This window comes from Anthonomus grandis, chromosome 1 (genome assembly GCF_022605725.1).
Source record: "Anthonomus grandis grandis chromosome 1, icAntGran1.3, whole genome shotgun sequence".
NCBI lineage: Eukaryota > Metazoa > Arthropoda > Insecta > Coleoptera > Curculionidae > Anthonomus > Anthonomus grandis.
In genome coordinates this window covers 54,131,000-54,151,745 of record NC_065546.1, presented here as the reverse complement: position 1 = coordinate 54,151,745, position 20,746 = coordinate 54,131,000, and the positions used below count along the sequence as shown (strand labels likewise).

General features: G+C 32.0%; 1 protein-coding gene across 2 annotated transcripts; it reads right to left on the bottom strand.

Annotated features, from left to right (window-relative positions):
• Positions 1-672: 672 nt before the first annotated feature.
• LOC126735359 (uncharacterized) lies at positions 673-18,560 on the bottom strand. Of its 2 annotated transcripts, none has more exons than XM_050439326.1 (5): positions 18,394-18,560; positions 12,481-12,650; positions 1,996-2,236; positions 1,698-1,939; positions 673-1,264 (listed from the first exon to the last, which is right to left on the bottom strand). In XM_050439326.1, exons 1-5 carry the CDS (start codon positions 18,404-18,406, stop codon positions 1,037-1,039), a joined length of 894 nt encoding a protein of 297 aa, XP_050295283.1. In that variant the 5' UTR covers positions 18,407-18,560; the 3' UTR covers positions 673-1,036. The 2 variants fall into 2 exon arrangements, with proteins under 2 accessions (XP_050295283.1, XP_050295291.1); XM_050439334.1 differs by having other exon boundaries at positions 1,698-1,936.
• Positions 18,561-20,746: the final 2,186 nt, after the last annotated feature.

Here is a 20,746-nt window from a genome sequence, read left to right as displayed (position 1 = left end):
TCCAATTAAAGGCAATTTTATCCACCAAGGTCCAAGGTGAATAAATTGGACAGAATAAAAGTATACATGCATCCTATCAAAAAATATGGTTTACTATTTGAATTAAATTAATTAATTTAATCATAATTTTTTCAAAATTAAAGCTCTTTTAATTAATATATTTGTTCATCAATTAGATAGCAGAATAAAAAATAAATAAGTTACATGTGAGTTTACTTTATTATTGCATTTTGTATATAAAACTGCGTTATTAGTAATGTATGATCTCTGATTCCCCTAACAGCCGGCAGTTTCTGTTAGAAAAATTATGAAAAGATGTCCGGGTTCCTGACATTATAAAGGTGTCATCTACATACTATCGACAAATAATGGTCTAATTAAGCCATTTAAGAGAGCAACATTGGAGAGAATAATGCCTTGCCTCTCGATTCCTGAAAAACACGTTATTTCTGACCATTCACATATATTAACCATTTTTACAATTTATTCCCTAGCGAAAGTTTTTAGGCACAATTTGGGAACCGCATGGAATATTCCCATAATTACTTCACACTTAATCGGGAGTAAAAGCATTATTATTCTATAGTAAAGATCTGAGGAATTTTGGCTATTCACTGCCTGGATTTTCTGACCCACACTAGGATTTGTTGGAAATAAATAAAAATCAGTGAATCCTTAAAATAGTATTTATTCGATTTGTAACAACAGTAGTACATTTCCAGACTTCTAAAGCTCATAAAAATTAAATAAATAAAATAAATTCTATAACAAACGATTATATATAGAGATTCTTATACATGCAGTAAAACACTTATTTAGCTGTATAGAAGATAATTTTTTTTCTTTTTGGTGCAATAACTCGTATAAAATATCCCAAAATAAATTGTAAATTTTAATAATTAATAAGGCCACCTAAAAGCCACATTCAATATTTATGCGCACAGTAGCACACCTAAATGCCTTAAATCGCTGACTATCGTAGTCTAGAAGGCAGCCGGAAGCCAGTACAGTCAGTCCAATGTATATACGAAGAAATCTACGAGCAAAGTACCTCGTAGTCCTGGAAGGAGAGTTCCTGGCCGCCGTACGGGATGTACAGGACTCCGTGGCTCGGCTGGATCTTGCCTACGGTGAGAGCCCCATCGTGGACCACCCTGCCTATGAAGAGGGCCTCGCCGTCTTCGGATTGCCCCGCCGGCACTGCGTTGGGTGGAATGTTGCCTCCAGAAGTGGCCAACCATTGGCCAGGGAAGTCGCAAAGTACCTAAAAGAATAACAGATGGTTTAAGGACATTGACTGTTGGAACATCATTTGTCATATCATTTGAGTTTGTTTTGCAATGTATGCCGCGAGTGGTGACTTATGGCAGGTGCGTGCATTCACTTTTTCAAGGGCCTTTGAAATGACTGCTTTAACCTCATTCTGATTAGCCTTTCCTCTATTTAAAATATCGACATATGACAGACAAATAATATCCTACTGACGTCCATCAGATATCGAACGCATGAAAAATAATAAAGATAATTTAATTTTAGGCCAGTATTTCCAGCAAAAGAGACGATTTCGTACCGTCATATGATCGTATGACGGATTCATAAAAATCACCTTTAGCATAAATGACATATGCATCCGATATTGCCAAACTATGCAACTTCTCTCATTTTCTAATGAACACGTAGCACTCTTTAAAACTTACCTCGTATTCTTGTACAGGGTTCTCGGCACCACCCCAAGCAACGTACGCTTGTCCGTGACTGGGCACCAGTTTGCCAGGAATCAAGCCGCCATTGAAATTCGCTCTAATGACGTACAGGGGTTCGCCATTGTCCTCGCCGCCCGCGAAGGCACTTGGCGGTACTTGTCCGGAACTAGCCGGAACCCAGCATTGTCCACCAGCCATTCCCCCTCTACCACCTGAGGCCGGAGGAGCAGAGGCTGCTAAAAGTGACCAAATGAAATGAAAATGTTACTACACCGTGTGTATGTGTAGGTACCTCCAGCTGGTTGGACCACCCAGTTTCCAGTGGCGCCCCAACCGGTACAGATGCCCACGTACTCGATCGGTATCTGTTCGCTATCGTTAAAGGACAAGAATGGTACCGCGTCATTTTCGCGACCGACGGTGATCACGCCGTTTTCCCAACGGATCCAGAAGCCCCGGAACTCGCCGTCGCTCAGGATGTTCGGGGTCGGAATCTCGGCAACATCTGGTTTAGTTCTGTTTTTACGGATGATCTGGAAGAATTTTGGAACAATTAATTTAGATGTGTGATGGCAACAGCGCAAAAAAGCCAATATAGTCATAGCAACCAGCATTTTCTTTTTATATTTCTTTTTTAAGGAAGGTCGTCTGAGTATTTTAAAAGAATAAGCCTTAAAGATTTCTTATTATTCGTTAGATACTAATTACGCTAATGACTACGCGAGCCTCACTATTGGGATCTCGTAAACTGATCTCGAAGAGATATACGAGGTCGGTTAAATTGAGGGAAAGCTGCGCAATTTGATGCTTATTAAAACGCCATTTTGAAATTTCAAAAGTTTCGAATACTTCCGAAGATATTTGAAGAAAACCGAATATTGCCGACTTCATTTTTATTTTTTTACGACTCTATTTGAATAAATATAACAAAATAAATTACTCATTCTCATTGCTTGCTTATTCTATATTAAAAAATGGTGTGGTCAGATTTTCAAACCGACGTTTCGTATTTCAGCTGTCATCATCAAGTTTGTATTTTTTTAAATACGGTCCTGAATTTTTTATTACGAATTTTAAGAGCCCCTTTTGTTCCTAAGCCAACAGTTATTCAAAAATTTTATAATAATGACAAAAAATGTAATGGGATTAAAAACAAACACCTTTTTTCACAATAACGCATTAATAAAAAAAGCTTAAACACTAACATAAACAGAGGTTTAAAAATAACACAATTAAAGCAAATATTCAAATATAATTATAGTAATTCGCCTGCTTGGCTGCATTTTCGTGTCAGCCCTGATCTCCCTTGTTAGGTCTTGACGTAAGGCTTTAAGATTTTGTAGCGTATTTTAAAAAAGCCGGTTTTGAAAAAATCCCCAAAGAAAGTAATCTAAAGTTTAGGTCGGAGCTTCTAGCGGGCCAACGTACGGGTCCTTGGTTTGAATCAATTTATTAGGGAACAATTCATTTAATAAATTGGTGGAGGGTGGTGCACCGTCCTGTTGCTACCATAGTTGACGTAATACATCCAAAGGTTCTTCCATTAAAAAACCCATTATATTGGTCCTCATTAATTCTGCATATCTTTCGGATGTAGATTTCTAGAAAAACGGGCCGATAATTTTATTGTGCTACATACGGACCCATATATTAAATGGATGTTGTCCCTGAGGTCTTACGTCTTGACTCTGCCTTGGGTTTTCTATTGACCAATAAACTTCGTTATAAAATTACGAGACAGTTTTACCACTCAACCAAAACTCTTTATTTTTACTCTCGACACGTGTTTCGCTAACAATGTTAGCATCTTCGGGAGAAGACTAAAACTAAATATACTAGCACTGTAAAGAAAACGTCCTTAAGAGAGAAAGAGTCCTTATGGAAATATCCATTTATATAAAATTTTTGAATAAGTGCGATTCAAAATTGGTTTAGGTCAGTTTAGGAACATAAGGGGCTCTTGATATCCGTAATAAAAAAATCAGGGCCGTGTTTAAAAAAATAAACTTGATGATGACAGCTCAAATACGAAACGTCGGTTTGAAAATCTGACGCCACCATTTTGTAATATAGAGAAAGTAGCAATGAGGAGAATAAGTAATTTATTTTGTTATATCTATTCAAATAGAGTCGTAAAAAAATAAAAATGAAATCGGCAATATTCCGTTTTTTTTCAAATATCTTCGGAACTATTCGGAATTTTTGAAATTTCAAAAGGGCGTTTTGCTAGGCATCAAATTGCGCAATTTTGCCTCAATTTAACCGACCTCGTATCTCTTCTAGTTAACGAGATCCCAATGGTGAGGCGAATTTGGGACAATCTGTACATTATAAAATCTCATTTGTGTGTTTAAAGTATATTATCCCCTTGCAAACAAGATTTCAATTTTTTTAGATAATTTGGAAGACTTGTTAACACCTCATTATTTAGCACTAGATTTAGCACCTCAGTTTGATAACTTAATAATTGTTGGTGATCTGAATAAATCGTTTTGATTAGCTGCGATACGTATTTGAGGAGGGAAAAGTAGACTGTATTTTTTAATTGTTAATTGGAATAATAGATTCTTACAATTCCCTGGATGAACACTCTTTAGCCGGCCCGCTTTCTGCTACACTTCTTGTATCAGGTGAAAGGAAGGTGGGTTAAGAAAAGGAGGTTGACACTGATCAAATTAAATTATTGCATTCCAGTTTTATAGTATTATTGGACAAATAAATGCTTTTGAATGCGAATTCGCGAAGTTGCCGAATTAACTTTTATTTATTGGAAATCTTTTATGTTGAAAATTGATCCTGTTACTCAATGGTACTCATTAACATTTTTATGTTAAGTTTAATATTAAATTAATCGAGATATTGGTGCATATCAGTCAAGAAATTAATTAAGATAATGACTACGATTGTTCCTGAAATAGACGGTTTTCTTATTAAAAATCAACACGCGATGTTGCCTTAAATAATTATTTACGGTCGAGAAGAATTTTGTTTGAAATTTGGAAACGTGAAGGTCAAAATAAAAATAATGTTAGTGGAATTTAAAGGACAAATGTTGTTAGAGATGAACAACATGTGAATTATTAGAGGATTTTTGTGTAAAAATACACATGAATAAAAAAAATATTTTTTAGTTTGGATGGATTTGTCATTCAATAATTATAGGCGATCGCACTGAAATATTTTCTCTAGACAGTCAAATTAGATCATAATAATAAGATTTCATTTATATTTAGACTGCAATGTAGACATGAAGTTTATTTGGCCCATTTTTTGGTATTAAAATCTATCTCAGTCTCAAGAATCATCGGCGATCATAATGAAATGTTTTTTTCATCCGTAGACCCCCATTAAAATTAAATTTCATTACAATTTTGGACATAATGAAGACAGCAATAGTCGATTTAATAGTCATGAATTTCATAAGTTTTTTCAGATCCAATACACGTTAATACACGTACCTTATCACCCTGAATTTAATAATAGTGTTGAAAAATCTGTTTCCACAGATACATGGTCACTAAAGAACGATTTTTTTCAGGAGGAATGATATATGTCTGCAGACAAAGCTAGGAAAGCCTTGCATATAAAAAATGTTATTCGATTGATCATAAATTGAATAACTTCTTGTTAAATTGTAGGAATAATCCATGTACAGTAACTTAAAGTCACCGCCGGAACTATTGTTAAAGCAGGTTCCAAAACAAAGCTTAAGACTTTTCATCCAAAGCCTTTAAAAGGGAAAATAAAGGAGAAAGAAAGAAACCCATACTAAATGAGAAAATATATAAAGACAAGAAAATAAAATCTACTTAATTAGTCAGTTCAGCTATATTTAACATAGCTTAAGAAATGGGTTTTAGCAAAAGTTTAATAGGTTGTAAATGACGCTAGAAGGAAAAGTACATTATGTTCTACTCTCTTTTCAATTTCCGGAAATAGATATATGCCGATAAGTGATTCAAATTATGTTAGTAAATCAGCGGTAGATACTTTTTTGTAAAACCAGATATACCGGCAAATAACAATGAGTATTTACTGGAGCGGTTAATTTCTGAAAAACAAAATGCGGAAGATAAAAATATTTCCTCCTAGATAGAAGTGGAACCACAAAGTTCTAATAGTCATTCTACTTTTATATTAAAGATAAGGCTACAGTTCCTATTCCTAATTATCCAAAGACATATCCATCTATGGTGTTTAGTTCTCCAAAGAGTTATTAAAGTTTTTAATAAAGTGTTTTAATCATTGCTGCGATCTTGTACAAAAAATGTGGCAAAGAATATAAGCGCAATATTGTGAACGTTGCCTTAATCAGTGACACTTGACAGCTGAATGACTAGCCGGCATTATTGATTTTGAGGCCTCATGTCAGCTAACATCTAATGAGAAATATATGCGATCAGTAATCTTTTTGATTAGGCGTTTGCTCTAGAATTCCGATTAAATAATAAAATTACGAAATTTCTTATTAAATGAGAGCAGGGCCTTGAACCTTGAATAATTTAAAAATTAATTCTTGAAAATATGATTTATATTTCTAGACATTGGATTCCAAAATAAATGGCCCAGAGAAGCTCAATGTGGAGCAGAATTCATCTTGTTTCTGTATACTTTTGAAAGGGGGCCTCAGTGTCAAAATTTACTTAAAATATGATGCCAAATTTGAGAGAAGTTATTTCCGCATTTTCAATGCATGAGCAATTTAATCTTATACTTAGCAATTTAATATAATACAAATCTTAGAGAGCTCTCAAATTTTTAAAGGCAAATAGAAAAATGATAACTCCTGTTAATTTTACTTTTAACATATTTACTTATGACCTCTTTCATTACTGATGTGTTTGTAGTTATTTAATTTATAATATTCAGTAAAGAACACTACTAGTGAATTGAGTAGGGGTAATGGTAATTTCTTGGTCATTTTATAAAATTTGTATTGACCTTCATATATTCACTATAACCTTTTGTGAATACCCTGAATAAACCCTAACTTACAAAGTTTGTTTTCCACACAACAAAATTCCTAATTAAAGTTATAAGTTTATACACGTAGAATTAAAAAAATGTTACACAGGGTGTTCCATATACAATAAGCAAGTAGAGGTCTACTACTTCTAATATAAGCGACAGTGGCGATCTTGAAAATATTTTAGATGAAAAGAGCCCCCTTGAAATTTCCCTAGACACATATATTTTTAAAAAATATTAATACAGGGTGTCCCAATTATGGTAGGCGTAAACTCATAGCGAAACACCCTGTATACCTAAGTAAGACATAACATTTCCTTATTATCATCTACAATACATTTAAGCCTGCGAGATGAAAATCTAACTGTTTTGGATTTGGATGTAGAGAGAAGTGATCTATCTGAAGGAAACACAGAGCCATTCGATTCTCAGCAGAGTTCTAGTTCCTACTCTTCAAACTCAATCCAGCCTAAGATTAATGAAGTGTTTTCCTCTATACATGTAACAAAGCAAAAAGAAGAAAGAATTACTCAACTTATAACAAAAATGATTTGTGTGGACACTTTACCAATATCATTTGTAGAAAACGCTGGGTTTAAAAATCTACTGTCCTACATTATCCCAACATATAAAGTACCAGTAGCAAAAACCATTCAACTTCGGGTTAATGCTCTTTATGACATAGAAAAACAAAAACTTATTACAAAATTAGCAGACGCTTGCTATATTGCTGTAACTACTGACAACTGGAGTTCCAGAGCCAACGAATCTTACATCTCTCTAACTGCTCATTATATTAACAATAATTGGGAACATATGTCTTCCAATCTAACAACAGAGGTTATGGAAGAGCGGCACACAGGAATAAATTTATATAATAAGCTAGAAAGTCTTTTAGATGATTGAGGTATCAAACATAAATGTATTGCAATTGTGCATGATAACGCGGCAAACATCATTTCCGCAACAAAAGAATTTCCGCTTGACTCAGTATGCTGATATGCCCATTCACTGCAGTTAGCTTTAAATAAGGTTTTGGAGGATTCTGTCATTAAGCCTACAATAATAAAATGTAGCAATATCGTTGCTCATTTTAAGCATTCCAACGTAGCGTCAAGTGCATGAACTAATATGCAATCTCTGTTACATTTGCCTGTACATAAGTTCATTCAATGCGTTAAAACACGTTGGAATTCGACGTATTTTATGATAAAGCGAATTTTGGAACAACGAGCTGCATTAGTGAATGTAATTTCTGACCGGGCTGTAACACCAAAAAATCAAGCCATCTCGTTGATTTTAAATGAAGATGAATGGGACATATTGGAAAATTTAGCTTCTGTATTGGAACCTTTTGAGTTGGTTACCACATTACTTTCAGGTGAATCCCAACCGACCCTTTCAATTCTTATGCCAGTTTTAAAATCACTTCTAGAAAACTTTATTTCAAAGATAGGGGTAGATGATTCTGCGTTTTTAAAAAATATTAAAAAAATGCTAAAAAGGGAGTTTGAAAACAGATTTTAGGAAATTTGCGTAAATGTTTCCGTTGCTAAGGGAGGGAATATTCAAATTTATGATTTATGTACTTTTATTGATCCTCGTTTTAAAACACAAGAAAGATATGTAGGTGCACTATTCAGCGTTAAATTGCACCTTAAAAATTTATTGGAATTAGGTAGTAAACCATTTAATAACCAAGATTACCAACCTACTCCAAAAAAGACTGCCTTGGATATTTTGTTTCCCAATGAACCATCAATCAGCTTTGATGAGGTAGATTTATATTTTGCTGAACCTATTTTACCTAAAAATATGTGTCGACTTCAGTGGTGGAAAAATAATGAAAACAAATATCCAAGGCTAGCCAAATACGCAAAAAAATACCTTTGTATTCCGGCTACTTCAGTACCTTCGGAAAGGTGTTTTTCAACTATGTTTCAAGTGCTGGAAACATAGTCACTGCAAAAAGATCGTGCTTAAAGGGTGACAATTTAAAAAAATTATGTTTTCTTCTGCGCTAATTTGTAAAAATGTATTTCTTTCATTTTATTATTTTGAATTTTGAGTCCTCTTCTTTGAAGTTCAACAGAAGTTTTTTTTGTAAGTAACTATTGTATATAAGTACCTTACTTGTTTCGGTCTCTATGTTATGAATAAAAAAACTTCTTTAATGTAGTTTTTGATTTTTTGTACTTCGTAAATTTTAGTAAAAAGTTAACTATTCTTATATTTTATAGCATCCTTTATACATAATAACTGGAACTGAACTGAAAACTGGACAGGAGGGTAAGAAATTATTATAAGAAGTTTAGTGTATTTTCAAATAGTCTAATTATTAGATATTTGAATATTCAAATATCGAGTTTTTGCAAAAAAATTTATTCATTTCAACAAATATTCGAATATTTGAATACTCGAATATTCGCATATTCGATAATTTGAATACTCAAGTATTCAAATATTTGAGTATTTAAATACTCTAATATTCGAATATTTGTATGAATATTCGAATAGTGAATAATTCAAATATTCAAAAAAAAAAACGAAGTGAGTATTCGAATACATAATTTTCCAAAATTCCGAGCTACAACTGTTAATTTCTATTGTATCTATAACTTCTGAATTTCTTGCTATAACCTCTGCTCAAAATATAGCACTATATTTTGTAAATATTTCTTGTTTAATTTCTGCAACTCAGAGGCACCTATGCATCTAGTAGGAAATGTATGGATCTTTCAGAAATCATAGTACGTAAACAGAAAAAGGGACAAATTGAAGAATTTACAAATATGGGGATAAAAAAAGTTCCAATTTAACACTACTTCAATCTGCCTGAAAAAGTATCAAATTGGGACTTTTTTGTCCTCATATTAAATAAAGTCCTCCATTTGTATCTTTTTCTATTTTCGTACTATAATTTCTGAAAGAACCTTGCATTTCCCACTAATTTTAAGCACAGGGTATAGTAGAGCAAAATTCAAATTTGGTGCCATAATGAAATTTTAAATTACCCGCTATTATGGCGTCACAAACCCATTTTCACTTCCGGTTAGTACTACGCCTCGAAATTCAGAGGGCGCAAAAGTCAGTCGACGTTCAGTGTTCTATTAACTCTTTACGGGAATTGCCTATCTAAGTAGTATTAATCTATGGTTCTGTGGTATCAGTATGTTGACCCAGAAGTATTAATTATAGAGAAATGAATATTAAAAGAGTGTTCGAAAGGTAGCCTAACCTGATCATCAAGTTCTAAAACTTAACCTAAAAAATTTAGTTCGGTTAGACCGCATCGAGGGCCAACTTCTGTCATAATTGTCATTAGATTATCGATTTTCTTTCGTCCCTTCCCACCACCCACCTTCGCATCATCGATCGTCGCCATTGCTTATCCCTTTTTATTTTGGCGCCCATTGGGTGTGTCCTTTTGTTTTTTTCTCAACAAAAAATAGTTAAAAATGCACCTTAAAGTCATTAAAGTGTAATTTCATCATATAGAAGCTTTTTTGTTGTTTTATTGTGTAGTTTCAGATTCCTAGGTGCAATTTTTTTTATCAAATAGTTTTCACCATGTTTTAGGTCATCTAAAATTGTTGTTTACCATTTTAAAACTGCCCTAATAATGTTATCACCAGGAAAATTCATTTTTAAAGGCAAGGCACCTACTTGTTCTAATACATACTATTGGCCTATTGAGGATTCATACAAAAATAAAATTTCCTGAAAGTGACATTATTAGGAGGTCCGAATGGTTTAAAATACTTGGTTCAAGCCCAACCTCAACAAGGTGTTATTTATGTCAAGACCATTTTGATGATATTTCATTTACTAGTACTATACATACTCGTTTAAGAAAGTGTGCTCTCCCAATTGCTGGCCCAAGTATTATTCAAAATGCCCCAGTACTGGTTGAGGCACAAGTACCTTGGGAAGATACATTGACTTTATTACCTGCTGTCATAATCCAGCAATCTCAATATAATGTTCAGAATGAACATAATTATGCTTTGCTGCTAGGTAATTATGTTCCAAAGCACAATAAGTGAAATAACTTTCATTCTACCAGGTCACTACTCAAGGAGGTACCTCAACTCGATAAGATGGGAGTAAGATCCAGGGATTCTCCTTGAATATTTAAGAAAAAGGACCGATGACATCTAGAATTTAGGGTATATAACATCTACATCAGTGTCAACTAATTTTTAATATCATACTCTTCATAAAGAATATTTTAATTACAGGGTTAGTTTTTATAATAGTACCCTCTGTACAAAAAAGTAGGTAGTAAAATACATACCATGGACAGTGTTGTGCTAAAGCAGCACAAAAACAAATTGTATCAGGATCCCTTTTAAGACAATAAATTATAAACTTACTTTACAATAATTGACTTTAATTCTACCCCTATCCTTGTTAATTTGTCGATAACAGTGAAATTAACATTGTTAGTATCGAGCATTTAATTCTCAAAATAGGACTTAATATATTATACTTAAATCTCTAAAATATTGTCTTACATAATTGACCCATTAAATCTTTTTTTGATAGCGTATTGGGCTGTAAAATCTCTTTCACATTCTCTAAAAATCAATGAAAAAGTGCATTATTAACAATTTATTTTTTTAAAGGGCCTTAATGCGTTAACTTAACAGCTTAAAAGCAAATTTGATGAACTAAATGTCAAAAACACTAACGAATTCAATTAAAAAATGTAAAAAATAAACTTAAATTACATACATTATCACTTTTAGCCTCTTCAAAAATTAAATTAATACACTTGCACTATTTCATAATTTTTTAGAGTGATCGAGATTCACAACCTTTACGCTGTTAAACATTGATTTAATGGGTCAATAATTTTAAATTTCGCGCCATTCTAAAATTTTGAATAGCACACTTTTCATTTCTATGACGAATCGGTATTACAGTAGACTAATTTACCGACTGTGACAAATGTCAATTATTTTAGTTTGGTTAGACCGCATCCGTGATGCTGCAATAGAGTTTAGAGTAAAGATGGTGCCTACTTGTTACTATGGGATTGAACCCTCTTATACTTTTAATTGCTCTATGGTATTAATCTATGGTCAATCACTCGATCATGCCGTATAAGTAAGTATAAATGAGTGTTTAAAAATTCATATCTTATGTAGTTGAAATAAATAAATTCTCTAAGTGAAAAGGCTTTTATTTTTGTGTAAATACACTGGCATTGGCATTAAAATCTCTTCAAGAATCCTTGACAATCATAATATAATATTTTTCTCGTCTGTAAATACTCAATATTACGTCCTAACAATGAAGTTTCATTACACTTTAGGCCTTAATGGAGACGCGAAAGGTCGTGAAAAAAGCCAGAAATTAACTTTATTTGACAAATTGTTTGGCATTAAAATCTCAGTATTAAGAATCATTAGCGATCGTAATGAAATAGTTTCATTACAATTTAGGCTTTAATGAAGTAGAAGAAACTCATTTTTTTAGCCAATGGTCTGCCTGATTATTAAATTTAAAGAATGATCCAGAATTTTAAAGAAAAAAATAGGTAAGGTCTCATATTCAGAAAAAAACTCTCAACCTTCATTCATAATTTTTATTTTTTAATTAATCACTTTAATAGTAAGCAACATTCATCAAAATATTAGGCGTGAAGATGACAAGAATGCGTCGAAACATCCCCTTGGAGTATTGAATGAATCTTTTTGAAGCTACATTATGTCTTTCGCATACCTTATATATCAGTTCATACTAGTAAGTCTGTATGTTATTTTTGCTACAAAGAATCAAGACAATTTGTGCCTATACTTACCGACTTGGTATTACCCCATCCCCCGAGGAAAATCTCGTACATGGGATCAACCTCTGCGGCTTGAGTACTGAGGGCCACATGGGCGTCGTGGGGCGCCTTAACCCTGAACTGGACAAATCCAGAACTGTTCGGGAAGAAACAGTACTCGAGTTTGTCTTCGGTGAAAAGTTCTAGAACAAAAAAGAAAATTAACTTGATACGTCAATAATAATTCGAGAAAAACACTTAAAATGAGACCTATATCGCTACTCGTCTGTAGAGATTGTTCCAAATTATTACGACGAAACCCCGGTAAAAGACAATACAACGAACGAACAGCGAGTTTCTCATCAAATTTCACCTCGATTATTACCGTTCCGTGCGATTGTACTCAATTGGAAAATCTTCATTTCTGTAAATCTTAATGGGTTTTTGAAATTGCAGAACCACGAAATAATAGGATTAAGGGGAAGCTCCTAAGAGCCACCCGGCACGATATTCCGGCAGGATTAAACAAAAAATTTGGCGAACTATTTTTTTTTTTTTATATAAATAAACTGGCATGCCATGTTATCAAATAAAGGTCCCACTTTATATCAGATTTCGTGCTGATAGCGCCCGGGATATACAAATCCGTAGATCGCGTGTTAAAGGGTGGAAAACACAACTTCGGCACACAGTTTCATTAAGAGAACTTTTCGGGTAAATATTACGGTGATATTTATGGTTCTTGTCGGTGTAAGAGGGAGGGTTTCACTCTATAAGAAGCCTGTTAGTACAGATTTTTTTTTAAAGAAATTGGGAATTTCGAGAAAAAAAATCAATTTGTTTCGATTCAGGCCGTAAAACAGACATGAAATGTGATAGAAACAAAAAAAACTTTTGACCTAATTTTCTGTAGGAAAAATCCATCTGAGCGACAAAAATCTCTGACGATAGTAATGAAACGGTACTATCTAAATTTCCTTTGAGGAAGCAACACATGTTGCATTTAAATCCAGGAGTTTTTGAATTAGAAAAAGGTTGAAAAACGTTTTTTTTTAATTTAAGGGCATAACTATTTCTCATAGGACAAAATAATTTTAATATTCGTATCTTAACGTTAATTATATTACAAGAGCGATTTTCTTATGAAGAAGAGGGATTACATGAAAATTCCTCATAAATCTCCACCTGTAGCGGTGAAAAATTTAAAGTTAATGGTGCAAAATTAATCGACTCGGATGAAATAGAGATTACTCGATTTATACCGGTCGGAAAAACCTTTAATTATCCAGCCAATTTTTTCATTTAAATCTATCGCCTAGTGTTTATTCGACCCGAATAGCAAAAAGAAACTCCAACACTGCGACATACCGAGCAACCAATTAACAAAATTGATTCATGACAACAAACCTAAAAATAGCCAGTTTAGTAGATAGATGTTTTTATACTCAGTGTGTGTATGTGTGTGCTGGTAACCAACAAAACAACAATTCGATATGGGCAACCGGCAGAAGGTCAAACCATTCAACCGTTCGTTTATTACGTTGGAGGAATAATAAAAAAATATATTTTTAATGAATCTTAAAGGGGAACTTATTTTTAGATAATAACGAATAAAGAAAACCAACCGTTTGTTTGCACCATGACATTCTCAGTTTAGATGTCGTGTTCTATGAAATATTTACAGAATGGCAGTTGTCACCAGTTCGTTTAAAAGTTTTGGAGATTTCAATCATAGGTATAGTCTTTATTGTAACTTAGTGATTCGTAATTAATCTGTAGACGCCGAAACGTTGTACCTATGGTCCCTAGGTTAAAAATGAAATCTATAATATTTGCAAGATTTACTATAGGCCTAACCGTGCCCTCAAACTTACGATCCTTACAACATAAGTCAGGATCTCATTGACATTCAGTTGTTGCAGTGCGTACAGGTAGCGAAAATGTTGGTTAATTTTTTGTTAATTATAACGTCCTACATTCCCTCCACCTCAATTGAAAAATGCGGTTCACATTAATGAAATTCATGGACCTGTAAAAAAAAGAATACAGGCCCAATAATTTCTATAAATATCCATATTCAAACCTGTAAATTGATGCACTGTTTACAGATACACAAACAAAAATGTTGATTTCAGTTTTTAAAGCTATGGGATTTTTTAAAAAATCATGATTTTTCAATTAACTATTTAATATATTTTGTAGTTCATATTCTGAGGTTTTGTTTATAAGGTGAAGGTAAAAAATAGGTTTTATTTCTTCAGAAAATTCCTATTTTTATTTTGTGACGACGGGTTTCGCCTTTACAAAGTTTACGTCATCAGGTCGAAGACTAAAAATAAAAAAAAGGGAGGGAGTATAGGCACGCTCACTTATTATTATAAAAGAACTAAGGTACTTACTTAATGTAAGTACTATAGGTTTTGTAATCACAAAATAAAAATAGGAATTATCTGAAGAAATAAGACCTTTTTTTACCTTCACATTTTAAATTATTTAATAACTACTTGATCTAACTTTTTGCCTTTAATTATCTCGAAAACCATCGGCTCTGAGCGATGTGTAACAGAAGTACCTTTTCTGCAGGAAAAAAAAATAAGAAATTAACCCCTGCTTGCGAAAATAACCCTAAAACAGTTATTTACGAAATAATCCATACCCTTGTAGAAACTACCCTTTCCGATTTTCCAAATAATTTTTCAGTATCACCATTTGATGGTGATAGGCAGAGAATTTTTTTTCGAAACTACCCCATTTTTTAAGCCTACAATTAAAAAAAAAGGTTTTTAAATTCACTTGCCTTCAGCAGCCCTAAATCCCTTAATATGCATTTTCAACCCCTATACTTTTAGAAACTTTTTTACCATTTTTAGGCGTACTATCACCTCCACCATTCTATTTTTACACCATTTCATTGATACCCTGGGGTTTTTATATGATTTATTTCTAGAGCGTATAGTTGATTTGTTGGATAAAGTCTTGTTTTAATTAAAATTATTCTTACAATGTGATGCTGAATGACAAGCACTTGAATAAGATGCTAATTGTATATTCCACTCAAAATTATTCCATATTTTAGAAAGGGCTCTACCATAGCGTATCAACTTTTTACTCATAATATTAAATAGAACGTAAAATTTATGTATGAAAATGCTAATTTTTTTATTTAAATAAAGCACTTGTTCCTTGTCCACTTCAGGTGACAAGACAAAGATATTGGGTGTTGTTTAGATTAACAACACCCAATATCCCTGGAATATGCCACATATATGTCATATGACGAAAGGTATTGCAATATGCCTGGAATATCTCACGATATGTTATATATCGTATATGCAGAAGCAATATTCCTTCCATATATTTAAGAGATATGCAGCGAATATTCAAAAATATTACAGCGGCATAAGTTTTAAAATAAATAAATTTTTTTTTTCTATTTTTTAATAAACTATATATGTATATCGACTATACGTATTTTTCTAAGAATATTAATAGTGTAGTAAAAAACGGAGCAAAAGTCGCTTCCTTCTCGATTTATTTTTTTTTTACCTTAGAACAAAACGATATACAGGGTGTTTCCTAACTACGGTACGAAACTATACAGGGTGAATCGTTAGGTCGTTTTATCAAAAAAAGTTCCTATGAACGTATGTCGGGAGTTGCTTTGTTTCTGAGATACAGGGCGATGAAGGTTCAAAAAAATAACGGTATTTTAAAAATACTATAACTATCCTTGAACCGATTTGGTTGAAATTTGGTGCAGTTATTTGAAGTTATAAGACGCTTATTTAGCTGTAACTAGATTGAAATTATTAGGTCCAGTGGCGTGTCAGTGGGCACCACATGCTTATTGTTGAGAAAAAAACAAGGCCAATAATTGTTTTGCAGGTTTTTATTTATTTTTGTATTTAAGCAACTAAAAATACAACTTTCAAACATTCAGTTTTCAAACATTTTTTTCACATACCCTGTGAGATACAGTTACTTAAATATAATTCTAATAGTTCAAATTGTAAACCAATATCTATAGATATAGAAGATACACAAATCCAAAATATTAACGATAATACGTGGATTATTATAACAACTACCGATATTGTAGGAATAGAATCTTGCGAAAACTCGCAAAATAACATAATGTTTAATGGTACTTATCTTATAGAACTAAGTTCACCATATATGTTAAAATTAAATGATATAATTATTAAGGCTTATAAAAATATTTAACATACTTTTAAGAAAATACCATTACCTAATGTATCGTTTAACTTTACAAGAAACACTGTATATAAAATAGTAAAACTGCTCAATCTTAATATTATTAATTTTAATAAATTTAATCAATTACAGAATGATAATAATTTACAAAAAAGTGAAAATAATAAATTACTTAAAAATCCTATTTATTATAATAGAACAAGTATTTGGACAGTTTTACTATATGTTGTAATAATGTTATTGATTATAGCATTTTTATGGAAGTCTCTATGGCCCTTTTTCCAATTAAAACTTAAAAATAGCGAACCTTCAAAAGAAGATAATATAATTGTTTAAATTTTGGTCATGGAAACTTTAATAAAAAACTTTAATAAAGTTTACATTCTTTTCTACGGGTGGAGGAGTTACATCCCTAAAATAGCTAATGTTTACATTAAATACCACTCCTTTACTATTAGATAAGGCAAGGTTATAAATATAAGATAAATGCATTGAGTAGGACTTAATTGTTTAGCTCAACCTACTTTCTGTATTTTGTTAAACCCCGATTTTGATTTTCTTTAATTTTGTTTCACGAACGAATCCTCCATAAATAAATGTGTTACTCTTACGAGGTATTTTAAATAAAAGTTTGTTTTTTTTTAACTTTGTTACCCTCGGCCCATACGTAACTCGCTCACTTATTATTATAAAAGAACTATGGAACTTACGTAAGTACTGTAAGTACTGTATTGGGACTGTGTGGTTGGCGCATGTGGAGTTGGGATTGTAAAAAGGGATTGGAACCTTGGGTTGGCGCTAGAGAATGGGATAATAGTTAGAAAATGGGAATTATACAAATACTTTGTGCCTATAATTCCTATTCCTAATGCCTATAATGAATTTAAAGATATTTACTGTTTTGACTATAAGTTAATGTACATTAAACCTCATCGTTATTATTTACCTATTAATAATTAAATATCTTAAATTATGTTTTTTTTTTAAATTTATACTTATATATTAAACTACATAAAATATCAAATAATTTAAATAAATAATACCTATTTTTTAACACCTGTTCATGTAATGTAAAATCTAACTATATTATGCCTTTATTATCTAAAACTAAAAAGTGTTCCAGACAAAACCAAAAAATACTACTGGGGGCATGGTGAAGCCACTGCCATTTGTGTCAATAAGGTGGTTGTTTTATTTTTCTTGTGTGTAAATTACAATATATGTAATTAAAAGGGGTACAAAGCGATAAAAATGCTATAAATTTTCAATAATAGCCTCCAAAATTGCCCCAATATATATATATATATGTTTTAATTATAGCAAAATCAAGAGCTTGTGCAAGCCGGCAATAATTACGTATTTAACGTATGTAGAAAAACCTTCATAATTTCCAAAGTTTTGTATTTTTTCCAATCATCCTCACTTTTTTATCAATATTTTGACCACACATTCTATGTAAAAATTAAAAAAAAAACGGTTTTTAGACGTCCCTTTAACTTTACCATACTCATATTTTTTACAAGGAATCACCCATTGAAAAATCTCCGTCTATTTTTTTGAACACCCTGTATATACGACTCCCCGTTCTATTAATAAAATCCCATAGAATAATTCTCTCAAGCATAATTTGGGCCTCTTAATTGACCAGACACGCCCCGTATACTCCAAAATCTATAAAACCACAACCAAAATTCCCTCTCTCTTTATTTAAGAAAGTCTCAAAAGACTTACCGAAGTTGCTCATGGTAACAATCCAATAAAAAAAAAATTCCACAGAAAAATTCCACTTTTGACTTGAAAACGTCTCCCGAAAACGAACCTTCTCCGTCTATAAAACTTTTAACGATTGCGCGAGCGATGGGATCTGCCGGGTCCACTATAGAAACTAGCGGGGGGAAAAGAGAACCGGGGATCGGGCGGGGGGGCTAGTGGGGAAACAAACGGGAGGTCCGCGACCACGTCATCTCTAAATGCGTTCAGGTGACCCGCCGTTGATCTGGTGCAGTAGAGTATAAGAAACATCACGCGAGGGGCAAAGGGGGGAAAGAAAGAGATAGCTATAGTGTTGGAGGAATGGAATTTGTCTTGTTGGGAGGATGACGTGATCTATGTATATGTTGGTCAATGATGTCGATGGACTGTAATAGTTGTAATAGATGATTCATTAATTTTTTTTTTGTTAAGAGTGTCTTTTATTATGGATTTCTATCGTTTTATTTGTTATGTATGTTTATCGCAGATGAGAAAAAAGATTTCATTACGATCTTACATGAGTTTCTCAAGACCCAGACGAGTCTTAGGTTTTTATGGTGACAATTGTGCCAAAAGGCCAATTTTTTGGGTTTTTTGTCAGGCCAAAAATTTTAAATTCAAATCCGGTGGCGGTAAATGAATATTTTACGTTTAATATATGGGGCGTTTACCAATTTTTATTATAAAACAATATTAATCAAATAAATCAAATACTAATTTTAGTGATAATTACTTGCATTATATATTTAAAAACCACGATACTTAAATTACTTGTTGATTATGTTGATAAATATGTTGATACATGTAATCAAAAGTAAGATGACATAACGTAGGTACGTACCTGGAAAAAATAAATGTGTTGAGCAACCAATTTCCTAATTATGTTATTTTATTTAGTATTTAGATATTTTGATTATTAAAAGATTTAAACATGTATAACTAGTTAAATTATTATTTAATAGCTATTTATTATATTTGGAATATTATTACGCATTGTGTCTGTCACCCACTAGCGCAATACACAAAAAAATTTGTCGTTTTGTCAGACTTGTGCTTTGATTCAATGACTTCTTACATTCAGTATTCCTCAATTACAGTAGAGTTTTATCCAACTACAATTCTAAATTTGGTAACTAATTATATCATTTCTTGGATTCAATGACAAGATGTTATCGGATTTTAATGAAAGATTTAATTACAAGGTTTCATTGAATTAAACGGGTACTTTATAATTGATTTGAAAATACTTTTTTTGCCTTAACTTTATGGTTCTTTTGTTAGGATCGCATGTTGAATTGTTTTGATGCCTCATGTTGTTTCATAGATTACCAGTGTAGTGCATTATAAAATAATGAATTATAGTATGTATTTGAATTTTGTCAGATTCGTAATTGCCCCAATCTTAACTACAATTGGAAGAATTTAATACATTAATTGTCAGAATAATTAGTAATTTTGCAAAAATTGTTCATTAAAATTGAAGATATTAAAACTTATAATTGACATTATAGGCATCTGGATTCAAATCAATTACAATTGATTTTTTATCCGAAATATTTTATTAATTGGTGTGATCCTATACTCAATACAGGGTGATTTTTAATTTATACGCATAAACTTGGGAAATTATTGTTGATGACTAATAACTAAAAATTAAAAAATATGTTAGTTAAATATTTTTAGATTTTGAAATAATTTGTTTTTTGTTCACAAAAAATTATCAACTTTATTAGGTGGAATTTTGTTTATAAAGAGCGATTGTTTTATTCAGTGATGGATTTATCGATGGAAATCGTTAACATTTAAACCATTTTGATTATGTCAAAGTTGTAATCAATTGATTCCATCGCTGAAAAAAAACATCCTTTATAAATAAAACTCCACCTCATAAAGTTAGGTATATCAGCGAGAGATTATAAGCCAAAGTATGGTTAGTAGATATTTAATAAATTAAGAAAATAATCCCTTTTTACAAATTTCTTTATTCACTTCAATTAATTTATAAATAAGCAATAGTAAAAATCGTTAAAACAATAAAACATTGCAAATGCACTGGTATCAAGGATATATAACATTCCTAATCAAACTATAATATAATAGATAAAGAAAAAGGAAGGCAATTACATCTTCACCCTCACAATTTAAGTAAATACCATTTATAGATTTACAAATTACGAGCAACAAAAATATATTATCTACCTATTCCTTAGAACACTGAAAATCATTGCCGTAGGACTATGGGCAGTTTGTTTGCTTGCAACATCTCTGATGAATGATCTCAAAGATGTTGATATAAAAATTAAATATTTTATAATTATTATAAATTTCTCAA

Bases quoted from the DNA above. Each gene is read 5' to 3' on its own strand.
- LOC126735359 (XM_050439326.1), bottom strand. The intron at 1,940-1,995 runs GTACCTACACAT...GGTCACTTTTAG, and splicing joins GGTGGTCCAACCAGCTGGAG to CAGCCTCTGCTCCTCCGGCC. The intron at 1,265-1,697 runs GTAAGTTTTAAA...TTATTCTTTTAG, and splicing joins ACCCTGTACAAGAATACGAG to GTACTTTGCGACTTCCCTGG.